The 18,948-nt window shown below is 36.8% G+C and overlaps 3 protein-coding genes across 4 annotated transcripts in view; 2 read left to right on the top strand and 1 right to left on the bottom strand.

The window, feature by feature from the left end:
* The first annotated feature begins 174 nt into the window (after positions 1-174).
* On the top strand, positions 175-10,196 carry LOC306871289 (sorting nexin-1-like). Its single transcript, XM_079419102.1, has 15 exons — positions 175-467; positions 641-773; positions 1,596-1,738; positions 3,436-3,502; positions 4,313-4,356; positions 4,445-4,586; positions 4,785-4,863; positions 5,286-5,361; positions 5,440-5,553; positions 5,886-5,979; positions 6,063-6,268; positions 6,363-6,506; positions 6,666-6,746; positions 8,925-8,996; positions 9,073-10,196. Exons 1-15 carry the CDS (start codon positions 327-329, stop codon positions 9,121-9,123), a joined length of 1,587 nt encoding a protein of 528 aa, XP_079275228.1. The 5' UTR covers positions 175-326; the 3' UTR covers positions 9,124-10,196.
* On the bottom strand, positions 10,144-17,413 carry LOC306871299 (lysosomal acid phosphatase-like). The gene is made up of 11 exons (XM_079419113.1): positions 17,249-17,413; positions 15,767-15,862; positions 15,332-15,418; positions 14,741-14,893; positions 14,448-14,546; positions 13,836-13,925; positions 13,346-13,478; positions 12,810-12,898; positions 12,553-12,659; positions 12,289-12,467; positions 10,144-11,877 (listed from the first exon to the last, which is right to left on the bottom strand). The coding sequence occupies exons 1-11, from the start codon at positions 17,330-17,332 to the stop codon at positions 11,747-11,749; spliced, it is 1,248 nt and encodes a 415-aa protein (XP_079275239.1). The 5' UTR covers positions 17,333-17,413; the 3' UTR covers positions 10,144-11,746.
* A 778-nt stretch (positions 17,414-18,191) lies between these two features.
* Positions 18,192-18,948, top strand: part of LOC306851916 (activating molecule in BECN1-regulated autophagy protein 1A-like) — a 93,994-nt gene continuing 93,237 nt past the window's right edge. The window contains exon 1 of one of the 2 annotated variants that reach the window (XM_079388426.1): positions 18,192-18,454. The gene's annotated coding sequence lies outside the window, so the exon portion shown is untranslated. The remainder of the gene's footprint in view (positions 18,455-18,948) is intronic. The other variant, XM_079388425.1, reaches the window with a different exon arrangement.

Below are 18,948 nucleotides of genomic sequence, written 5' to 3'. Positions count from 1 at the left end.
GTGATTTGAGAGTAAATGTGTATTCCTGTAGCTGTTCTGATAAAATATATTCACTAAATGACAGCACTTCCTAAATGCACAGCATCAGTGTGCATGCTTGTTAAGTAGTTGTTGATGTAGCTGTAGTATTTGCTCCAGACCATCAGGAGGCAGTGGCGCATCAGTGCTCTCTCTGAGCCTGAGAACGCAGAGGAGTCCGCGGATGTTTTTAAGTAGGCTGAGGTTACCTAGCAGTGAAATCCAATCTGTCAGGTGGAAATTACACCACCCTCAAGACTTGATCCGTTAGGTTTGTTTGTTCTTATTTCCTTTGATCGAAACAAGCGATGTCAGGCGGCTGCGGGCGGAATCCTCCTCCTTTCCCTGATAATGAAGATCAGGAGGCAGAATTAGACGCTCGAGTGCTGGACACTGTGGACAGCGACGAGGATGATGATGAAGGCGCGGACATATTCACCGGCGCGAGAGTGAGACACCTGCTTCAGAATGAATGACCAGTTTTTATTATCTGATTAAAGCAATATTTAACTGTCATTTGACAGGACCTAGCTCGTAGCTTATTGTCAGTCTCTGCACGAACTACAATTATGTCATGGTTATACTGACAAAGTGTTCATCTCTCTTTATTTGTTTTTTGCAGAGTAAACCGATCTCACCCACATCAGCTCCTGATGAAGGTGATATCTTCAGTGAGGAGGGCTCGTGCATCAGGAGCGATGTCCATCACGCCACTAATGGCCTTCACTCTGATGAAGAGCTGGATCTGTTCACTGGTATTTCACTATACCATTACTCGTAATGACACTTGATTTGACTTGCAGGCCAGATGGGAACTGAACTGCCTGTTGGAGAACATAATGCTTTCAGTCTTTATCTTTAACATAGCTTGGCAGGTTGAAACGGATCACATAGATGCTATATCTGTTATGTGAAAATAGTACTTAATGTCAAAATATTGTGCTTAATTTAAATTATGTACCTAGCCAAAAGTACTTGAGTGAAAGTAAAAAAAGAATCAACTTATAATTGAACTTGGGTATTTAAAAGCAAGAAGTAAACACTTTTTCTTGTCTTCAAATTGTTTTTTGAAAACCATAGAGATGTTCTAATTTTAGTATTTTTTTTTAAGCAGAAACTTTTTTAAAGAAACTGTCAAAAATATGTTCTCATTGATCTAACTATGTAAGAATCTAGGGCACAGCAGATGTTAAACTGAAACCAATATCCTGAATGTTCTCAGCTAAAGTTATCAGCAGATGATTTTACAAACATCTGAATAGGGATTTTTAGTGGGTGTAAAAACACTTTACTAGAGCATGAAGTATGTGTTGGAAAGGGATAGTTTATATGTGTACATGACTGACATGCATGTTAATCACATTTGGATAAATATTTGCTCAGTAATTTAAAAATATATAAGTCATGATATGAAGCTAAAATTCATAATGAAGTAAAAGACTTTTATTTACTTTTAAGTACTCGATTTTAAAAGAGTTCATGTAAAGTACAGATTAAATAATACTACACTAAAGTATAATGGTGAAATGCTACTACTCACATACTTCACACCTCTGTGCTTTCTGTTCAAACTCTAGAGGCCACTGTAGAGCTGACACTCACCAACACCACTAGTCAAGGCAGGAGAGAGATTATTGGCCCGAACGCATCGGCTTGCAACACCACACATGTCCCTAATTCCATACTCAAACCCAGCGTTGTCACCAAGACCACGGAGGAGGTGCTGAAACAAGACACTTTACGTGCCTTCAGTTGCATTCATGTAACATTTACAGTGGTGTGAAGAAGTGTTGGCCCCGGTCCTGATTTTTTTGCATGTTTGTCACACTTTAATGTTTCAGATCATCAAACAAATTTCAATATTAATCAAAGATAACACAAGTAAACACAACATGCAGTTTTTTTATTGAAGTTTTTTATTATGAAGGGAAAACAAAATCCAAACCCACATGGCCCTGTGTGAAAAAGTGCTTGCCCCCTAAACCTAATAACTGATTGGGCCACCCTTAACAGCAACAACTGCAATCAAGCGCTTGCGATAACTTGCAATGAGTCTGTTACAGTGCTGTGGAGGAATTTTGGCCCACTCATCTTGGCAGAATTGTTGTAATTCAGTCACATTGGAGGGCTTTCGAGCATGAACCGCCTTTTTAAGGTCATGCCACAGCATCTCAATAGGATTCAGGTCAGGACTTTGACTAGGCCACTCCTAAATCTTCATTTTGTTTTTCTTCATCCATTCAGAGGTGGATTTGCTGGTGTGTTTTGGATCATTGTCCTGCTGCAGAACCCAATTTCGCTTCAGCTTGAGGTCATGAACAGATGGCCGGACATTGTCCTTCAGGATCTTTTGGTAGACAGCTGAATTCATGGTTCCATTTATCACAGCAAGTCTTCCAGGTCCTGAAGCAGCAAAACAGCCCCAGACCATCACACTACCACCACCATATTTTACTGTTGGTATGATGTTCTTTTTCTGAAATGCTGTGTTATTTTACGCCAGATGTAATGGGACACACACCTTCCAAAAAGTTCAACTTTTGTCTCGTCAGTCCACAGAGTATTTTCCCAAAAGTCTTGGGGATCATCAAGATGTTTTCTGGCAAAACTGAGACGAGCCTTTGGTCTTTTTGCTCAGCAGAGGTTTTCGTCTTGGAACTCTGGAGGCCATTTTTGCCCAGTCTCTTTCTTATGGTGGAGTCATGAATACTGATCTTAACTGAGGCAAGTGAGGCCGGCAGTTCTTTAGATGTTGTTGTGGGGTCTTTTGTGACCTCTTGGATGAGTCGTCGCTGCGCTCTTGGGGTAATTTTGGCCGGCCGGCCACTCCTGGGAAGGTTCACCACTGTTCCATGTTTTTCCATTTGTGGATAATGGCTCTCACTGTGGTTTGCTGGAGTCCCAAAGCTTTAGAAATGGCTTTATAACCTTTTCCAGACTGATAGATCTCAATTACTTTCTTTCTCATTTGTTCCTGAATTTCTTTGGATCTCAACATGATGTGTAGCTTTTGAGGATCTTTTGGTCTGATTCACTTTCTCAGGCAGGTCCTATTTAAGTGATATCTTGATTGCGAACTGGTGTGGCAGTAATCAGGCCTGGGTGTGGCTAGAGAAACTGAACTCAGGTGTGATAAACCACTGTTATGTGGTGGGGGCGGGGGAAAACACTTTTTCACACAGGGCCATGTGGGTTTGGATTTTGTTTTCCCTTCATAAAAAAACCTTCATTTAAAAACTGCATGTTGTGTTTACTTGTGTTATCTTTGATTAATATTTAAATTTGTTTGATGATCTGAAACATTAAAGTGTGACAAACATGCAATAAAATAAAAAAAATCAGGAAGGGGGCCAACACTTTTTCACACCATTGTATGTAGATTCTGAATTCTAACTGAATGCTGATGAACTTTTACAGTTGGAGGAGGAAGAGAGTGGAGACCAGTTTGAGCTGAACATCGCAGTCACTAATCCAGAGAAAATTGGTTTGTATTATGCGACTTATTTTTCAAGCTATTTCCTGTAAATGTACAAGACTGTTCATCACCCAATATACACTGAAAAATTTACTGTAGAAACAATTTTCACTCAGAAATTGCTAGTAAATTTCACAATTAATTATAATGAAACAGCAAGTAACGTATTGAATTTTAAATTTGAAAGATTAAATGAGTATATTTTCTATTATCCAATAATCGTTGTTTTATTAACTTCGAAAAAAGCATTTTTCACAGTGTAGGTAAATATCTAGAGGGATAATAAGTTGAAGTAAACTGTGAAATGATTTGCATTACAAGCCAGTGAGCTTATGATTATGATTAATCATTTGTGAGTCACTTTGGATAAAAAAAGCATTTGCAAAATGAATAAATGTAAACATAATAAAATAATATGTTCATGAATAACAGTTTGCGGCAACAAGCACCATAATGAACTGATTTTTTACACCTAAAATGACTAGAAGCTACTGACAAGGGAGTTTTTTGAGAGTTTTTTTTTTAAATTTGTATTTATTATAATTATTAAAATCTGAGAAACATTAAGAAATGCAATTCTTGAGTTCTTAACTTCCAAAATCAAAACATTAATCATAATTAATTATTCTGTTGATGCTGATAGAAAACAAGCAGGTATGCCTTTATTACAGTACTAGTAAAGAAAATATCTTAGCTTACATGTGTGGGCCTTATTAAATATTTCCTCGGACATTGAGGAGTGAAATGGTTGAGAACTACTGGTCTTGTTCTGGATGTTGAGAGCTATAGTGACCGAATTCTTCTATGTTATTGTTGCAGGAGATGGCATGAATGCCTACATGTCTTACAAAGTGTCAACTCAGGTACACAACACCTTCCCTGTTACAATTTTTTGGATTATTCAAGCTACATATCAACATAATGGCCTTAACCATGCTTCTCTCTCTCCAGACTACACTGCCAATGTTCCATAATAAGACGCTCTCTGTGCGACGACGTTTCAGTGATTTTCTTGGACTTTATGAGAAGATATCGGCCAAACACTCTCTGCTGGGCTGCATCATCCCTCCTCCACCTCAGAAGAGTGTAGTTGGTAAAGAATTTCTCATGCTCACTCTGGCTTCTTGTCTAGTAGATTTATTCTAGTGACCCTCATCTAGACACTCACACTGGCCTGGATACACAAGAATGTTTACTCTGAGCTTTCTGTTGGCTCTTACTTGCATCATTTTACTCGGAGCAGTCTGGTGTGATTTGCTGACTGAGCGTGTGGTTTGGTGTTGTGTCACAGGGATGACTAAAGTGAAGGTAGGGAAGGAGGATTCATCCTCAGCGGAGTTTGTGGAAAAGAGAAGAGCAGCACTGGAGAGGTGAACACAAGCCTAATTAGACATACACATAAAATAGATTTTTTCTGATATTGATAACTCAGGTGGGGGGAAAACCTGATTTCTGATTAAGTGGTTGATGGCATATTGAATATGATATATAGGATACCAAAAATTCACTATGAAAAAAAGAAAGCGCTGATTTGATTGTTAATGGCAACAGATTTAGACACCACAAACCTTTAGGAGTTGTTTTATTTTTATTTTGCAGTCATACCCTAGAACCTTTGGGCACTAGCAATGCAAAAAGAATTGAAATGAACTATGAAAGAAAAATCACATTCATTGCTGCTGAATTTTGAGATGTAACAGTGATTCACATGCAAATGCACACTCATTTTATTTTTATATTTCTTATATTTAGATCACATATTTATTGACTTGTTTGTTTGTATTTTCTGTAGGTATCTACAGAGAGTAGTGGCTCATCCTTCTCTGTTGCAGGACCTGGATGTTCGAGAGTTTTTAGAGAGAGATGAGGTGACTGCCTTTATCATACACATCATACAGTAATTTTAGTGACATTTAATATCTAAACATATGTTTTTTTGTTTTTAGTTGCCCAGGGCAGTGAATACTCAGGCTTTGAGTGGACCTGGCCTCCTAAAGATGATAAACAGAGCGTCGGATGCAGTGAATAAGATGACCATTAAAATTAATGAATCCGATAATGTAAGAGGAGCTCAGTTCCTGCAATTGTAAAGGCCATTGCACACGGAGTCCGAGATTTTCGCATGTTTTTCAGTTTTTTCATATTCCTCATCCTTTCCTATCAAAACGTATGCTACGGATGCGAAAACGCAGACAAATCTAACCTGATCCAAATTTTTATTTAATTTAATTTTTTAAAAGTTTCGGAGACAGTGTGCAAACGTGATTGACAAAACGTGAGGTCGTTTTTATTTTTTAACGTGCGAAAATTTTGGCGTGCAGTGACCTTAAGGCATAAATTCTCCCAGATCGTTGGATTTGACTAGTGATTGACACCTCTGTGTGTATGTCAGTGGTTTGAGAGTAAGCTGCAGGAAGTGGAGAATGAGGAGCAGCTGCTGAGGAGGCTCCATGCTGCTGTCGACTCATTAGTAAACCACAGGAAAGGTGAGAATGAAAACTACACTGTGAAGCCAGTCTTTCAGATGCATACTGTTATAAAGCATATCAAAGTCTTTCTCCTCTTGTAGAGTTGTGTAGTAACACAGCGGTGTTTAGTAAGAGTGTGGCCATGCTGGGCAGCGTGGAGGAGAACACTGCGTTATCTCGTGCGCTGTCACAGCTGGCGGAAGTGGAGGATAAGATGGAGCAGCTGCATCAGCAACAGGCTTTCAGCGATTTCTTCATCCTCGCTGAGCTCCTGGCCGATTACATCAGACTGCTGGGGGCCGTGAGGGTTAGAGAACACAGACGCATAACGCAAAACCAACAATCAGTGCCCTCTGCATAAGTAATGTGATGTTGTTTTCTGTGTTCTTTGCTGTCCTCAGTGCTGTTTTGAGCAGAGGATGAAAGTGTGGCAGCGTTTGCAGGAAGCTCAGAGCACATTGCAGAAGAAACGAGAGGCCGAGGCCAAACTGCTTTGGGGGAACAAACCCGAGAAGTTGCAGCAGGCTAAAGACAACATAAATGAGGTTAAATTATCAACAGCGAATGATTTATGCACAACACGCTTCAAGTACTGGACATTAGACCAACATGTAGCATACTTGTAAGGGTGTTTTGTTGAATAACAATATGATCAGTCACTAATTTGCTGTTAAAATGGAGCTGGTTTCCGTGTGTCTGCACAGTGGGAGTCTAAAGTCAGCCAGTATGAGAGAGATTTCGAAAGAGTCACCTGTACTGTGCGCAAAGAAGTGCTCAGATTTGAGGTAAGATATGTTGATGTTGTATATAGATGTATTTTGGTAGAAATGCAGCACAAAAAATCACAAGTGCAACAAAACCTTATATGAACAGTCTTTATGCAGTAATACATAAAAAAAATTAATTGCTTTTCAGTGATAAAATAAATAGATACAAATGAATTTGTGTTGGAGGAGCTCTGTGATCCTACCAACCCAGAAATGCACGTCTGACATGGTCAGTCACATGTTCAGCGTGATGAAGAATTTTGTCTTGGAAATGTCCTGCTTATGATTTCTTTATTTAAATATCCTATTTAAAGGGATAGTTCACCCAAAAATGAAAATTCTGTCATTAATTACTCACCCTCGTGTTGTTGCAAACCCGTAGGTCCTTCGTTCATCTTCTGAACACAAATTAAGATATTTTTGATAGATTTTTCTGACCCTGCATAGACAGCAATGCAATTATGACGTTTAAGGCCCAGAAAGGTAGTAAGGACATTGTTAAAATAGTCCATGCAAATCAGTGGTTCAACCATAATTTATGAAGCTACGAGAATACTTTTTGTGCGCAAAGAAAACAAAAATAACAACTTTATTCAACAATTTCTTTTCTTCCGTGTCAGTCTCTGCCCTACGTTCAGGAGAGTACCGTGACGCATGCGTGTGGTGCTGCTGACGCAGTACTGTTGTGTGAGCGTGCATCAAAGTTTAACACGAAAGAGAAGAAATTGTTTAATAAAGCCGTTGAATCATGTGGACTATTTTAACAATGTCCTTACTACCTTTCTGTGCCTTGAATAATAAAAAAAAATCTTAATTTGCATCCCAAAGATGAACGAACGTCTTACAGAGGGTGAGTATTAAATGTGTGTTCTGAGTGTCACACCACAGAAAAATGTGTTATCCACCCAGCCAAATTTGAATGCTTAAAAAATCGCCAAGTAAACAAAATAAGGTATCAAAATCTTGAAAAAATAAGCAGTATTCTCTGCTCTCAAACGCTGGGGGCGTGTCCTCTGGTGGCGCTGAAACCACGCCCATTCGCAGGAAAGCTGCCTTCGATCTCAACTGTCTTCCTCTAGCAGCTTATTTAATAAGGAGACCGAACTGTTTTGTAAATGATCGCAACCAGGTATTGTGCATTTACGTGTCGAAGGCATAGCTAGCTAACAAACTGTAGGCTGTAGTAAGTAATGGTAATGACAGTAACTCGCGATTGAGCTGTGAACCACTGATGCTAATGCGCTCTAGTTATTAGGTGTGTTCGACTTAAAGCAGCACTGCTTTAAGCATCAGGATCGTCTGCTCTCTGTAGCTCTCACTGTACTTTGCTTCAAGTCAAACACGCGTGTTGGGAAAAGGGCCGTGGTCGGTGGCTCAATCGAGTCCTGATTTAGCCCCGCCCAAAAAATCCTGATCACGAAAATGGTGAAAAACTGTTTAATAGTCTAACTCCACAATTAAGTACTACATAGTTCACAGTCTTTGTAACATGCAATGCATTTCTAACATTTCTAATATGTTTACAAACAATTCTCAGAATTGACTTTACACGGACTTTAAATGACAGAATTTCATTTTTGGGTGAACTACCCCTTTAAGAATAGGAACACTGATGTGCTACGGTTTTAAATGGCCTGCATTTATCTTATTAATGCAATTAATGCAAGCCCTAATTTATTACATATTTTAAAATTTTGTCGCATACCTGTTGCTGCCATAATAATGGCCTATTTCAAAAGCTTACGTAATTTTGTTCTCTCTTTTTTTCACTGTAGAGGTGTGGTGACTATATATTACTGTATTATTTTTGACAAAATATATCAATATATTTAAAATGAAGCAAAGCACAACAGTTGGCCAGATGGTGCTTGGTGGGATTTAATGACTTTTGGATTGATCCCTTTTCCTAAACTCAAGACTGGTGGATTGGGATGACAGTTAAATTACCACATAACCTCTGTTTGTCAAAAAAACAGTATGTAATTCAGCCAGGAATTTTCACATGGATAGTGGGAAGAAAAACAGTCATTCTGGATACGGACAGCAATAAAACTACCAACATATCCCTGGAAATGTTAAAAATTCCCTTTAAAAAAAATCTACCTGCATTCAAATTCAAATTTAGGTGTCACTATTGGCAATACCTTTTTACATCACAAAATATAAGATTAAAATAGAATTGTTTTTCTGTGGCAGAAAGAGAAAGCCAGAGATTTCAAACAGCACCTAGTGAAATACCTGGAGTCCCTGCTTCACACACAGCATAGGGTAAGTGTGTAAGTGTTTGTTTTACATATAGTACCGCTGAATAGCTTGTCATGAATTGCTGTTTATCTTAAACCAGCTGGTGAAGTGTTGGGAGGCCTTCCTGCCTGAGGCCAAAGCCATCGCCTGATCAGAGCCTTACCTCACACGCTCCTTTGACCTTGACAAGACAATCAACATTTCTCTCTTCCTATATCCTTTGCTTTCTGTGTGTAAAATAACAAGTACATCTTAATACTCGTTCATCGATAAGCAGATCCCTAGATTGTGTCACTGTTGACAACTGAATGTTGAGTGTGAATGTCAGAGCGGCATTAAAAAAAGAACAGCTGTGTGTGGGGTGCAGCAAGAATATTTTTTTATGTGTGCACATATGTATGTGTGTTTAGTGTTATCCTTAAGGTTTTTAATGGTGCTTAGCCTGTGTAGTGTTTCAGTAGAGACATTAAACCGCCTTTAAGATTGTTGAGTGTCATTCTCTTTGTGTCATGGATGTGCACAGGGCTGAGACTCAAGTTTGTAATGCATTCCAGATAACAGAGAAAAACACTTGAGATGTTCCTGGGGCACTCAACCCAGCCTGATATTGCACCACATTTTTAAAATTATAGCAAAGTTAGAGTACTATATATATATAAAAAAGGGTGATTCACTGACTACGAAGAGAAAATGTTCGGTGTCTTTTGAATGAAGTCCCATATTTTGTGTTAATAGTTTTGACTGAATTTGTATGTTCTCAAACAGTTGCACTAATCTGGACTGGTCCAGGTCTACTTGCAGTATAAGTGGACAAACATTTCTATTAAAAATTCTAAAAGAACTTAACATTTCAGAAACTTTCGTATGTTCACACATCACTAGATCATTCTACGCATGTCTTTATAAACGAGGCCCCAAAACCTTAAATGACATGGATATTGAGGGGGGATACCCATATTCATAGCAAGGTCCATTAATGATTGTTTAAAAGCTGGATTTATACCAATAGTGAATTTTGGGTTATATATTCTTGGTAAAAACATCTTGGTTTGAAGCTCATTTCCTGACACTAAAGACTCTGGTACACGTGTATTATAAGCCTCCATTTTGACTGTTAACAAAATGTTAATGACCAGGTTCAAGAAAGAGGTACATTTAAAACAGTTGTCCTGTCAAACTTTGTCTATTTGATGAAAATAAAACGGAATAAAAAAGGTTGTTGTCATCTTTTCAGATTAATGACACCATCTCAAACCACCAGAATTTCATCAACTAATCAATATAGCATTTGTTTTAACCTGTTAACTGTCACCCGTCCCCTCAGCGGGACACCTAAATTTACTTCACTATTTTACAATTAAATCCTAATCTAATCAAACTATACAAACGATATATCATTGGAAAGGTCTAAGACTCCTAAATAGATATTGTTCCACCTTTTTTGTTAAAAAATTATGTAGGAAACTAATGGGTTAATTTATGACAAGAGTGCACCTGAAAAATCTACATCATAACAGGAGTTGACATTTTTCCTAGTTGCCTTTTTCCCTATCACGCTTTAGAAATCATAAGAAATTATATAGTTGAAAACTTAAAATCTCAAAATTCATCCTTTGAAACCCATTTTAAAATCAGACATTGCATTACCATGGAAATGGTACATAAAAATCATGTTACAAAATGTTTTCGTTCATGAATTATAAACATTTAAATTTGAATAGTGCTCTATAATCTCTATGTTCAAAACTGTGAGTGACAGTTAAGGGGTTTTAAATGAATCCTGTCATGAACATTTTCGAGATGTGCACTGAGACAGTAAAAAGAGAATAATTAAAAACAGACAAAATATTAAAAATTAGAACGATTTGGACATTGTAATTAATGTTGCAATGTCCAAGTGGCAATTATTTTTTTTTTTACTTACTGGCCATGTTTTTCAGTCAATTTTGTATTAAATATGCACCTGGAATTGATCTTTTACTGTATTGAGATATGAAATCATCTTTCATAACTGAATATAAAATTTAATTTGTATTCACGTGATCAATGTAGAATGACAAAGCATTAAGGAAACTGCACAAGATTAAAACAATTACTCCAATAAAAGCTCATTTGAGCTTAACCTGTAAATACTGTTCATATCAGCACGTTGTTATTCTGCAATTTACTCATCAAAATTATTCTGTGGCTGTAAATCAGGAGATAATCACATATAAAGCATGAAGGTAAAATTCTGTGAGTGCATTATAAGGCCTCAATTTGTATTCAGTAGTCTTTCATTGTCCCATCTGAATCTTCAGGCGTTCACAAATCTAGTAGAATTAATGTCCTGGGACCACAAACAGCAGCTCTGTGAAGCTCTGTGTTTCAGAGAGGACTCACACCTCTGGAGGAACTTCAGTCTCAGAGATTTGGTCTCAGAGTTCAAGTTTTAGTTCCCTCGACTTTTGTACACAATCTTCTGTTACAATAAAATGTCAGAGCCGAAGACACACATTAAGTCACAGTTGCTCAGTTACGGATCTGTGCACTAAGCACTGTGTTAAGTTAATGCTATTGACGCCATCCCAACTCTTGATTCCCTTTTTTCTCACAAAACACTTAAGGTTACAAGTAAGTAATAAAACGTTATCAACTCTTCCCCAACATAAAAAAAAAAAAGTGTGACCAAAAAGAGTTCGGTCTTTAGAGTTTCTCAACAACTTGGCGCTGTGTCCTCATAGGCCATCTTCACTGTCCCACAATTCCTCTTTGCGGAGGAGCCGATATGATTGTCAGGAGTCACTCTCGTTTATGACATGACTATAGCTAGCCATGGGCTCTTTTAGACGGCATAGCACTACAAACAGCAGCAGTATGAGGAGGAAGAGAAGACATCCACACACAGCCAGCCAGATGATGACCTCTACACACATATGAGAGAGAACTATCAAAATCAAAGTAACTCAAATCTATATTAGTACTACGGTTGGCAATTTTATGTACGTATATTTTGAAAGCTATTGAAAATGTAATCTTTTTGTCATATGGAAGTGCTTTAAATTGCAGTATAAATATCACTAAATAAATAATTATCATTTGAAGAGTTTTTTTGCAAAAACGATAACTTTATTTTCAAAAATCATGTTTTTATTGTTATGTTTTTATTAACTGGGGTTTGATTGTGATTAACTGGAATGCACAATGAAAAAACATGATTTTTAAAAATCTGTTTTTGCAAATGAACTCTTCATTTACAGTTTGTGTGTGCATGAAAAAAGTGGTTACAAGATGTACGCAATAAACAGCACTTATTAATGTAAATGATTGTGATTACCAGTGTCCGTGGCTTCCTTCTTTATCTGACACTCTTTATTCCAGTCTTGTGGTATGACTTCAAGTGTGAGGTTCACAAAGTCCTGTAGAGGGCAGCGCCGGGAACAGCCCGGTAAAGACACAGGGTACGGCTCAGACACATTAGTGTCATTGCGATAAAACATCTCTACTGAAAACATCCTGAAAGAGCAAAGCAAAGGTATAATTTAGTTGACCAAAGAATGTCTACTTGAAACATGTAGGAAAAACACAGTCAATATTTTACCCGTTCTCTTCCTGGTGAAGTTCAAATAGATGACATGAGGCATAAGGTGGCTGCAGGCCATTAAAGACATTCAGAGCTTCCTGTAGGGCTACAATTGTTGTGTCATGCTAGTGAGGAAAGAGTTACATGAGAGAACATTACATGAACTGCTTACCCTAAAGAGGACAAATGTATATATATATATTTTTTTTGTATGCTATTGACTGAAAAATGGGAAGTTTGGGTGTTTTGGTCTGCTGATGTTTCACATGACTTACCGCTGAGTATACCATCATCTTCACTTTCTGTTCAGAGTCCAGTGCTGCTGCATTTGAGAGATTCTTAATGATCTGATCTAACAGCAGGCCTGTAAATGAGAGCATAAGAGCTGTTTTAGCACATTAAAGTGTCAAAGGATCACAGTACTACACTTGTGTATTCAGGTCTGAATGTAGACCGGTCCATCCATTGTTTGTTTACACTGACATTCCCCTGCACTATAACTGCACAGCGTTTGAGGAAGCGGCCTCTCCCTCTATTCCTACAATGCTGATTTGCATCTGTGTGCATAAAAGTGTCAGAGTGTGTAACTATGAAAATGCTGTCAAGAATCTTCTCTCCTCTTAAGAAATGTCAGACACTACTCTCAATGTTTAACCTCGTATAATGCTATTCTCTGGCTTTTGGTTTTTATTTGATTCTTATTATCTTTATTCATTTAGTTTTATTTTTGTTGCTGTTGTTCATGTTGATTTGGAATGAATTGACAACAAATACAAATAAATAAATGCTCTGCCCAGCGATAAGCTCTCACCTCCCTGAAGTCTGCACTTCTCCTTTCTCTTGTAGACTCCAAACATAATCTGAAAACCAAAGTTCTTTAACACCTTTAGCGTCTCCATCACACTTGAAGTAACCCAGTCAGGTGGTTGCATCCCATGTTTTGCCTGGGGAAGAATAATAACAAAAAGAGACGATTATCTGATCTGACACAGTTCATGGTATCTGTCTGAGCATTTGGATTTAATCGATTCTGAGCATCATGAGATCAATCTTGAATAAAATGAAGTAACAGTGATTGAGCTTGTGGTAAGGCCATTATTAAAAGACATTTACCACAAAATCTCTCTATATCATGAAAGAGTCCACAAAAAGATAGGAAACAGTTTTACCCACAAGCCATCAAACTTGTCTATAACGACTCACACACACACGCACGCACCTGCACACACACACACACACACACACACACACACACACACACACACGTATGTGTAATAACATAAATGCCAGGTGAAACTCACCTCACAGAACAATGTGTCATACACACTCCAAATAGTCTCAATGTTGGTTTTCTCCAGTCCTGTTTTACTTTTCACCATCTCTATGAAGGCCTGCATAAAATTACATTATTATAAGTGTAGTAACCATTTTGGCTGGGACGGCTCATCTACTGTTTTTTTTCTTTTTGCACATTTACATTGCAAGTTTGTAAGTTATGTACTAACATGTACGTGAATTACTAACATGAAAAAATAGGGAGCAAGAATAAAAATGGAATAATGACTCATGAACAAAAATATAAACTGTAAATACTTTGACAGAGGAGCAAGTTTTCTGCCTGTCTGTTTTTTGTGAAAAAGTAACGTTATGTGAAACATTGTCACAAAACCAATTAAATTATTTATATTTCTTATATTTAAATTATATTTAACCAACAAAATAAGCATGTTCACAAGGTCAGAACTCTAGGGATTCAATATAATCTTAAAAACAGGTCTTAAAATATTTTAAATCTTAGGGAAGAATGTTATTTATGATTCATTTTCATAATCGATATAAAAACATATTATCGCTGTTCAGTCCATAAACATATGATCTGCTGTTATAAATGTGTTTTTGCAAGGTGGACTTACCTTGTAGGTTTCAGTTAGGTTAAGAAACATATCAGTTTTTTCAGTCTCGTTCATTAACTGTGTGTAACGTGGACAGTCGTCCAGAGGGAATGAAAGCAGCTGGAAAGAAAAAAAACAAAACACTGTAGGCAGGTCATGTAACCATGGAAACAGATTTTAAACATACAGAGTCATTTACTGATGCTGTTGCTGAGCAAATATGACTTCATTGCTAAAGAGAGGTCAGGGCCAAGTTTCAGTGTGCCGCAAAATTGTGGAGAGAAAAGTGGGAACAGAACAGTGTGATGTCCTACCCTCTCTTCATTCACTGGAACAGTGTGAACAGGTATTGGTTGCCATTTCAAATCTGGATTAAACACCTCAGAACCATTAGGTGGGAACATGCCAGCCAGGTTCGCTTCTGCACTCATTAGAGTGCGGTCAACATCTGTACTTCTTATGAATATCTATAGCACAAAGACAGGATTACTTATTCTATTTAAACACAAAAGTCTGACAACTCTATGTTTAAAGGAATAGTTCACCTTAAAAAAAATATTTTGTCATAATTTACTCACCCTCATGTCGTTCCAAATCTGTATAAATTTCTTTATTATGTTGAACACAAAAAATGTATTTTGAAGAATTTTAAAGAACAAAACAGTTGTTGGTCCCCATAGACTTCCATAGTAAGTAAAGAAATACTATGGATGTCAATGAGGACTATCAACTGTTCGATTACCAGCATTCTTCAAAATATCTTCTTTTGTGTTCAACAGAAGAAAGAAACTCATACAGGTTTGGAACGACATGAGGGTGAGTAAATTATGACAATTTTCATTTTAAAGATGAACTATCCCTTTAAGTTTACTGAACACGTTTAAACAATTTAAAGAGACAGTAACCTCATGCCGGTCATAGTCCTCTCTCAGGAATCCCATGTACCGTTTCTTTAAAAATTGACCCAGTTCGAAGTGCTGCTTCATTCCCTCCTGAAATGTTCATGAGATTGAGTTGAAGTAATGAACACACCCTCTGACTAAATCTTATAGTGAAAGAATGAAATAAAATCCTTAAAGGTGCATTCAGTAATTTGCCGCCAACTTAATATTGTACACATTAAGAAATAAACTGTTTTTGTGAACAGTCATCTGAAGTGAGATGAAGACTTTACTCATAACAGTTTTCTATAAAAAAAAAAGTGTTCACCCCCTCAATGTATACATAAACACAATATAACACAGATACTTGCATGTTACTACATAAACTAAAGGCTACTAAGTAGCACATAACCAATTAAAACAAAGAGCATAAGGTATGTTTTTGTGTGCATACTGTACCTGAGAGAGCTGTCCAAAACCCTGGGGCCAGTCACTCTCCTTATAGGGATCAGTTGGATAGGCCTTGATCGGAGATCTGTCGCCATGACGATACAGCTGACGGAGAGGAAGTCAAATACCTCATAAGTATTGGGGATTTATGTATGTTTGTGTGTGTGTGTGTGTTTGTGTGTTCAGGAGGAAAAACTACACTATGCAACTGTGACTAGATCAGCAAATCCAACTTGTCATGTGCTGACACCTGGATACAAGCCAACCAGTTGTGTGCAAACACATTCTAATTGGTTAAGCAGATTCAGTCTATCTCCTTATCTCTGTCTTTCACAGAAATCAGCCATGTTTAAATGTATATCATGCATTCAGTTTTCAGTACTGGCTTGTGGCCTTCTCTCATTTACACTATAGTAGGATTTACGTGAATCATTAAGTAGGTGTTCTAGGAATGCATTCGATTATAGCCATGGTACACAATCACGCTGAAAACGGCACAACCCTCTGGTTTAAACTTCCTCATCTGCAGTGACCTCATGATTTACCACAACACACTTCTTTTCACATAATTAAACCAGGTGTCAGTATCAAATATGACTACCCACAATACAAAAAAAGGGTTTTGAGTTTCTACATGTGGCACAGACATGACAGAAAATATACATGCATATCTTGAATATAATACCATAACACCAACATAATAAAGTAGAATAAACAAATATATTTATGTGCACAAATAGAAGAAAAGTTAAACCACATCTTTAAATACTCTTATTTAGCATAAACTCTGCTACTTTTATTAGTGTATAAGTACAGGAATTTTAGAGTGCAGATACACAATGGAAATTTAAACTATTTTTGTTTATGAATTATTATATAGGACATATTCAAGAGATAAATGATTTTCATAAGAACTTTGAGAACAAAGGAATGGTTTACATTTGTAGGGCTAAGAATAAAGGAACTTAATTTACAATAAAAAAATAAATGGACACACAGGTGTTTCTTCTGAGATACCACAAAATGAACATGCCTCATTACTGTCAGAACTTCCTTATAATTGGATATACAAAACTTGCCCATCTTAAGCTAGGCCTTTTTCCAATCTAGAAATCCAATACAAAATAACCACAGTTGAATTAATTGGGATAGCTTGTATCAAAGCATTGTATTGCTTTGCCGGAACAGGGAGGTGTACTGAAAGTAACATGCTTCATCATGTGATGAACTCAAACATTGAGCAAGCTGTCATGTCAGCAGTTCCTCATGGTTACCGTTTCAAACCAGACTGATATCACTGTCTATGCAATATAATCAATGCAAAGCATCGACAGCGGATACACTCGAAAAGGAAACACAAACTCAGCTGTAATGCATAAAAATATGACGCATAACAGAGTCAGAATGTGTATGTCGTTTCATGAAAGGTTTTTAAGACGAACGGATTTGTCAAAACAGCTGCAGACAGATTACACATTATACACTACTCACCACAGTGACAAACTTGAGCGTCCTTTCTCCACTAGAGAGACTGAAAGTGAGGAGGAAAGCGACGATCAGAAAACACGACTCCATACTTGTGGACAAGCAGCTCAGACAGAGCACAGGAACCTCATTGAACGATCGTTGTCTGGCTGATCTGGCAAACACAAGACGAGCTGCAGGGGTTTCCGGGTAAAGGAGCGCTCCCATTGGTCAACACATTCTGCAACGTAAAAACGCGTAACTTGATTGGTCGGTCAAAATTAAAATCCACTCTCGTTAATATTTTTATGCTATATATTTGTGAGTTAATGTTTAACCTGATATCAAGCCTCAAATATGGTGTATCTGAATATGAGAACTGATTGTTTTCACACTTAATTTGCTATTTTAATTTATTTTGTATTTTCATACAGACATTTTAAAATTATTATTATTATTATTTAGTCATTTAGCAGACGCTTTTATCCAAAGCGACTTACAAATGAGGACAACAGAAGCAATCAATTGTAGTATTAAAACAACTAAAAACAGATCCAAAACTAAAAACTAAAACTTTATAAATACTATCTATACACATTTTAAAAATAAAGAAATTAAATAAAAATGACAAACGCATACAGCTAAATTTCAAAACTTAACATTTAAATGAAAAACAAAAAATAAAGCTAAAAACAATTCAAAATATTAAAGAACAAAAGGTATAAGAGTATAATAATGATTCTAACATAACACTAAGCCAAACACAAAAAAACAATATATATATATATAATTTTTTTTTTATAAAGAAATAATTTGTTCATCTCCATAATTTAGATAGAAAGTAAATAGCAAGGTGTTATGTATGCACAGGGTTTAATTATTACTGATTTACCTGTGCAAATGAATTAATTACAGTAATGCGACAGCTCAGCTGAGGTTCGCGTGTGAACGATGTTTTCGGTAATTGATTATGAAGGATCTGTGCTCTACTGGCTTTGTCTGTACGCCTTTTTTGGGCAGGAGGTGTTGAACACAGCAACAAATCTAAAGTACATTCGACCGTCTTTTCGGGAAATAACAAACATATTTCTCACAATATTTATATAAAGCCGAACATAAGATTAGTATTAAATATTTAAACAACGTTTCTGCTGCTTGAATGCCGCAACGTACTTGTTTCACTTGACATCTACGATTTCAAGGAGTATATTCGGACAAAAATATGAGAAAAAGGTAGGCCAAATCTGAGACCCCGATTGATTGTCTTAAACATATTTTAAACAAAAAACACTCATAATTTAAACACCACGCAACTGTGTGAATTAATACATCACCCGTAAACAGTAACGTTAGCCTGCTAACTGCTAAATGTGAAAGCTGCTAGCATAATTTCTTTATTTAAAAATAAACATCGTACATTTCATATAATTATCAGTACTTCCTTTATTCTATGACCATGAAGTTATTTCACTAAGTGTTTATAGCACTTTTATATCCTCTATATAGCTCTAATAGCAGAAGATAACAGCTGAAGTCAAACATGTAGCCTGTCAGATGGAGGATAGATCAAGTTGTCACAAGACATGTAAAGCTGATCCAAGTTTTTTCACCCTGTTAGCTTAGGGTTGTATTCCTGAATGTAAATAACATTTTTGTAACATTTTTGTAAATACGTATATAATACAGGCAAGTGCATAAAACTGCGTTTGCTACTATTTAATTATTTA

This window comes from Barbus barbus (assembly GCF_936440315.1).
Source record: "Barbus barbus genome assembly, chromosome: 1".
NCBI lineage: Eukaryota > Metazoa > Chordata > Actinopteri > Cypriniformes > Cyprinidae > Barbus > Barbus barbus.
This window is presented reverse-complemented; position numbering and strand designations above follow the sequence as displayed.

Excerpts from the sequence above, each read along its gene's own strand:
- LOC306871299 (XM_079419113.1), bottom strand. The coding sequence starts at position 17,332 with ATGGAGTCGTGTTTTCTGATCGTCGCTTTCCTCCTCACTTTCAGTCTC. Across the intron at positions 15,419-15,766 it reads GTTTTGGACAGCTCTCTCAG|GAGGGAATGAAGCAGCACTT; the intron begins GTACAGTATGCA and ends TGAACATTTCAG. Across the intron at positions 11,878-12,288 it reads GAAGGAAGCCACGGACACTG|AGGTCATCATCTGGCTGGCT; the intron begins GTAATCACAATC and ends ATATGTGTGTAG.
- LOC306871289 (XM_079419102.1), top strand. The coding sequence starts at position 327 with ATGTCAGGCGGCTGCGGGCGGAATCCTCCTCCTTTCCCTGATAATGAA. Across the intron at positions 468-640 it reads ACATATTCACCGGCGCGAGA|AGTAAACCGATCTCACCCAC; the intron begins GTGAGACACCTG and ends TGTTTTTTGCAG. Across the intron at positions 1,739-3,435 it reads TCACCAAGACCACGGAGGAG|TTGGAGGAGGAAGAGAGTGG; the intron begins GTGCTGAAACAA and ends GAACTTTTACAG.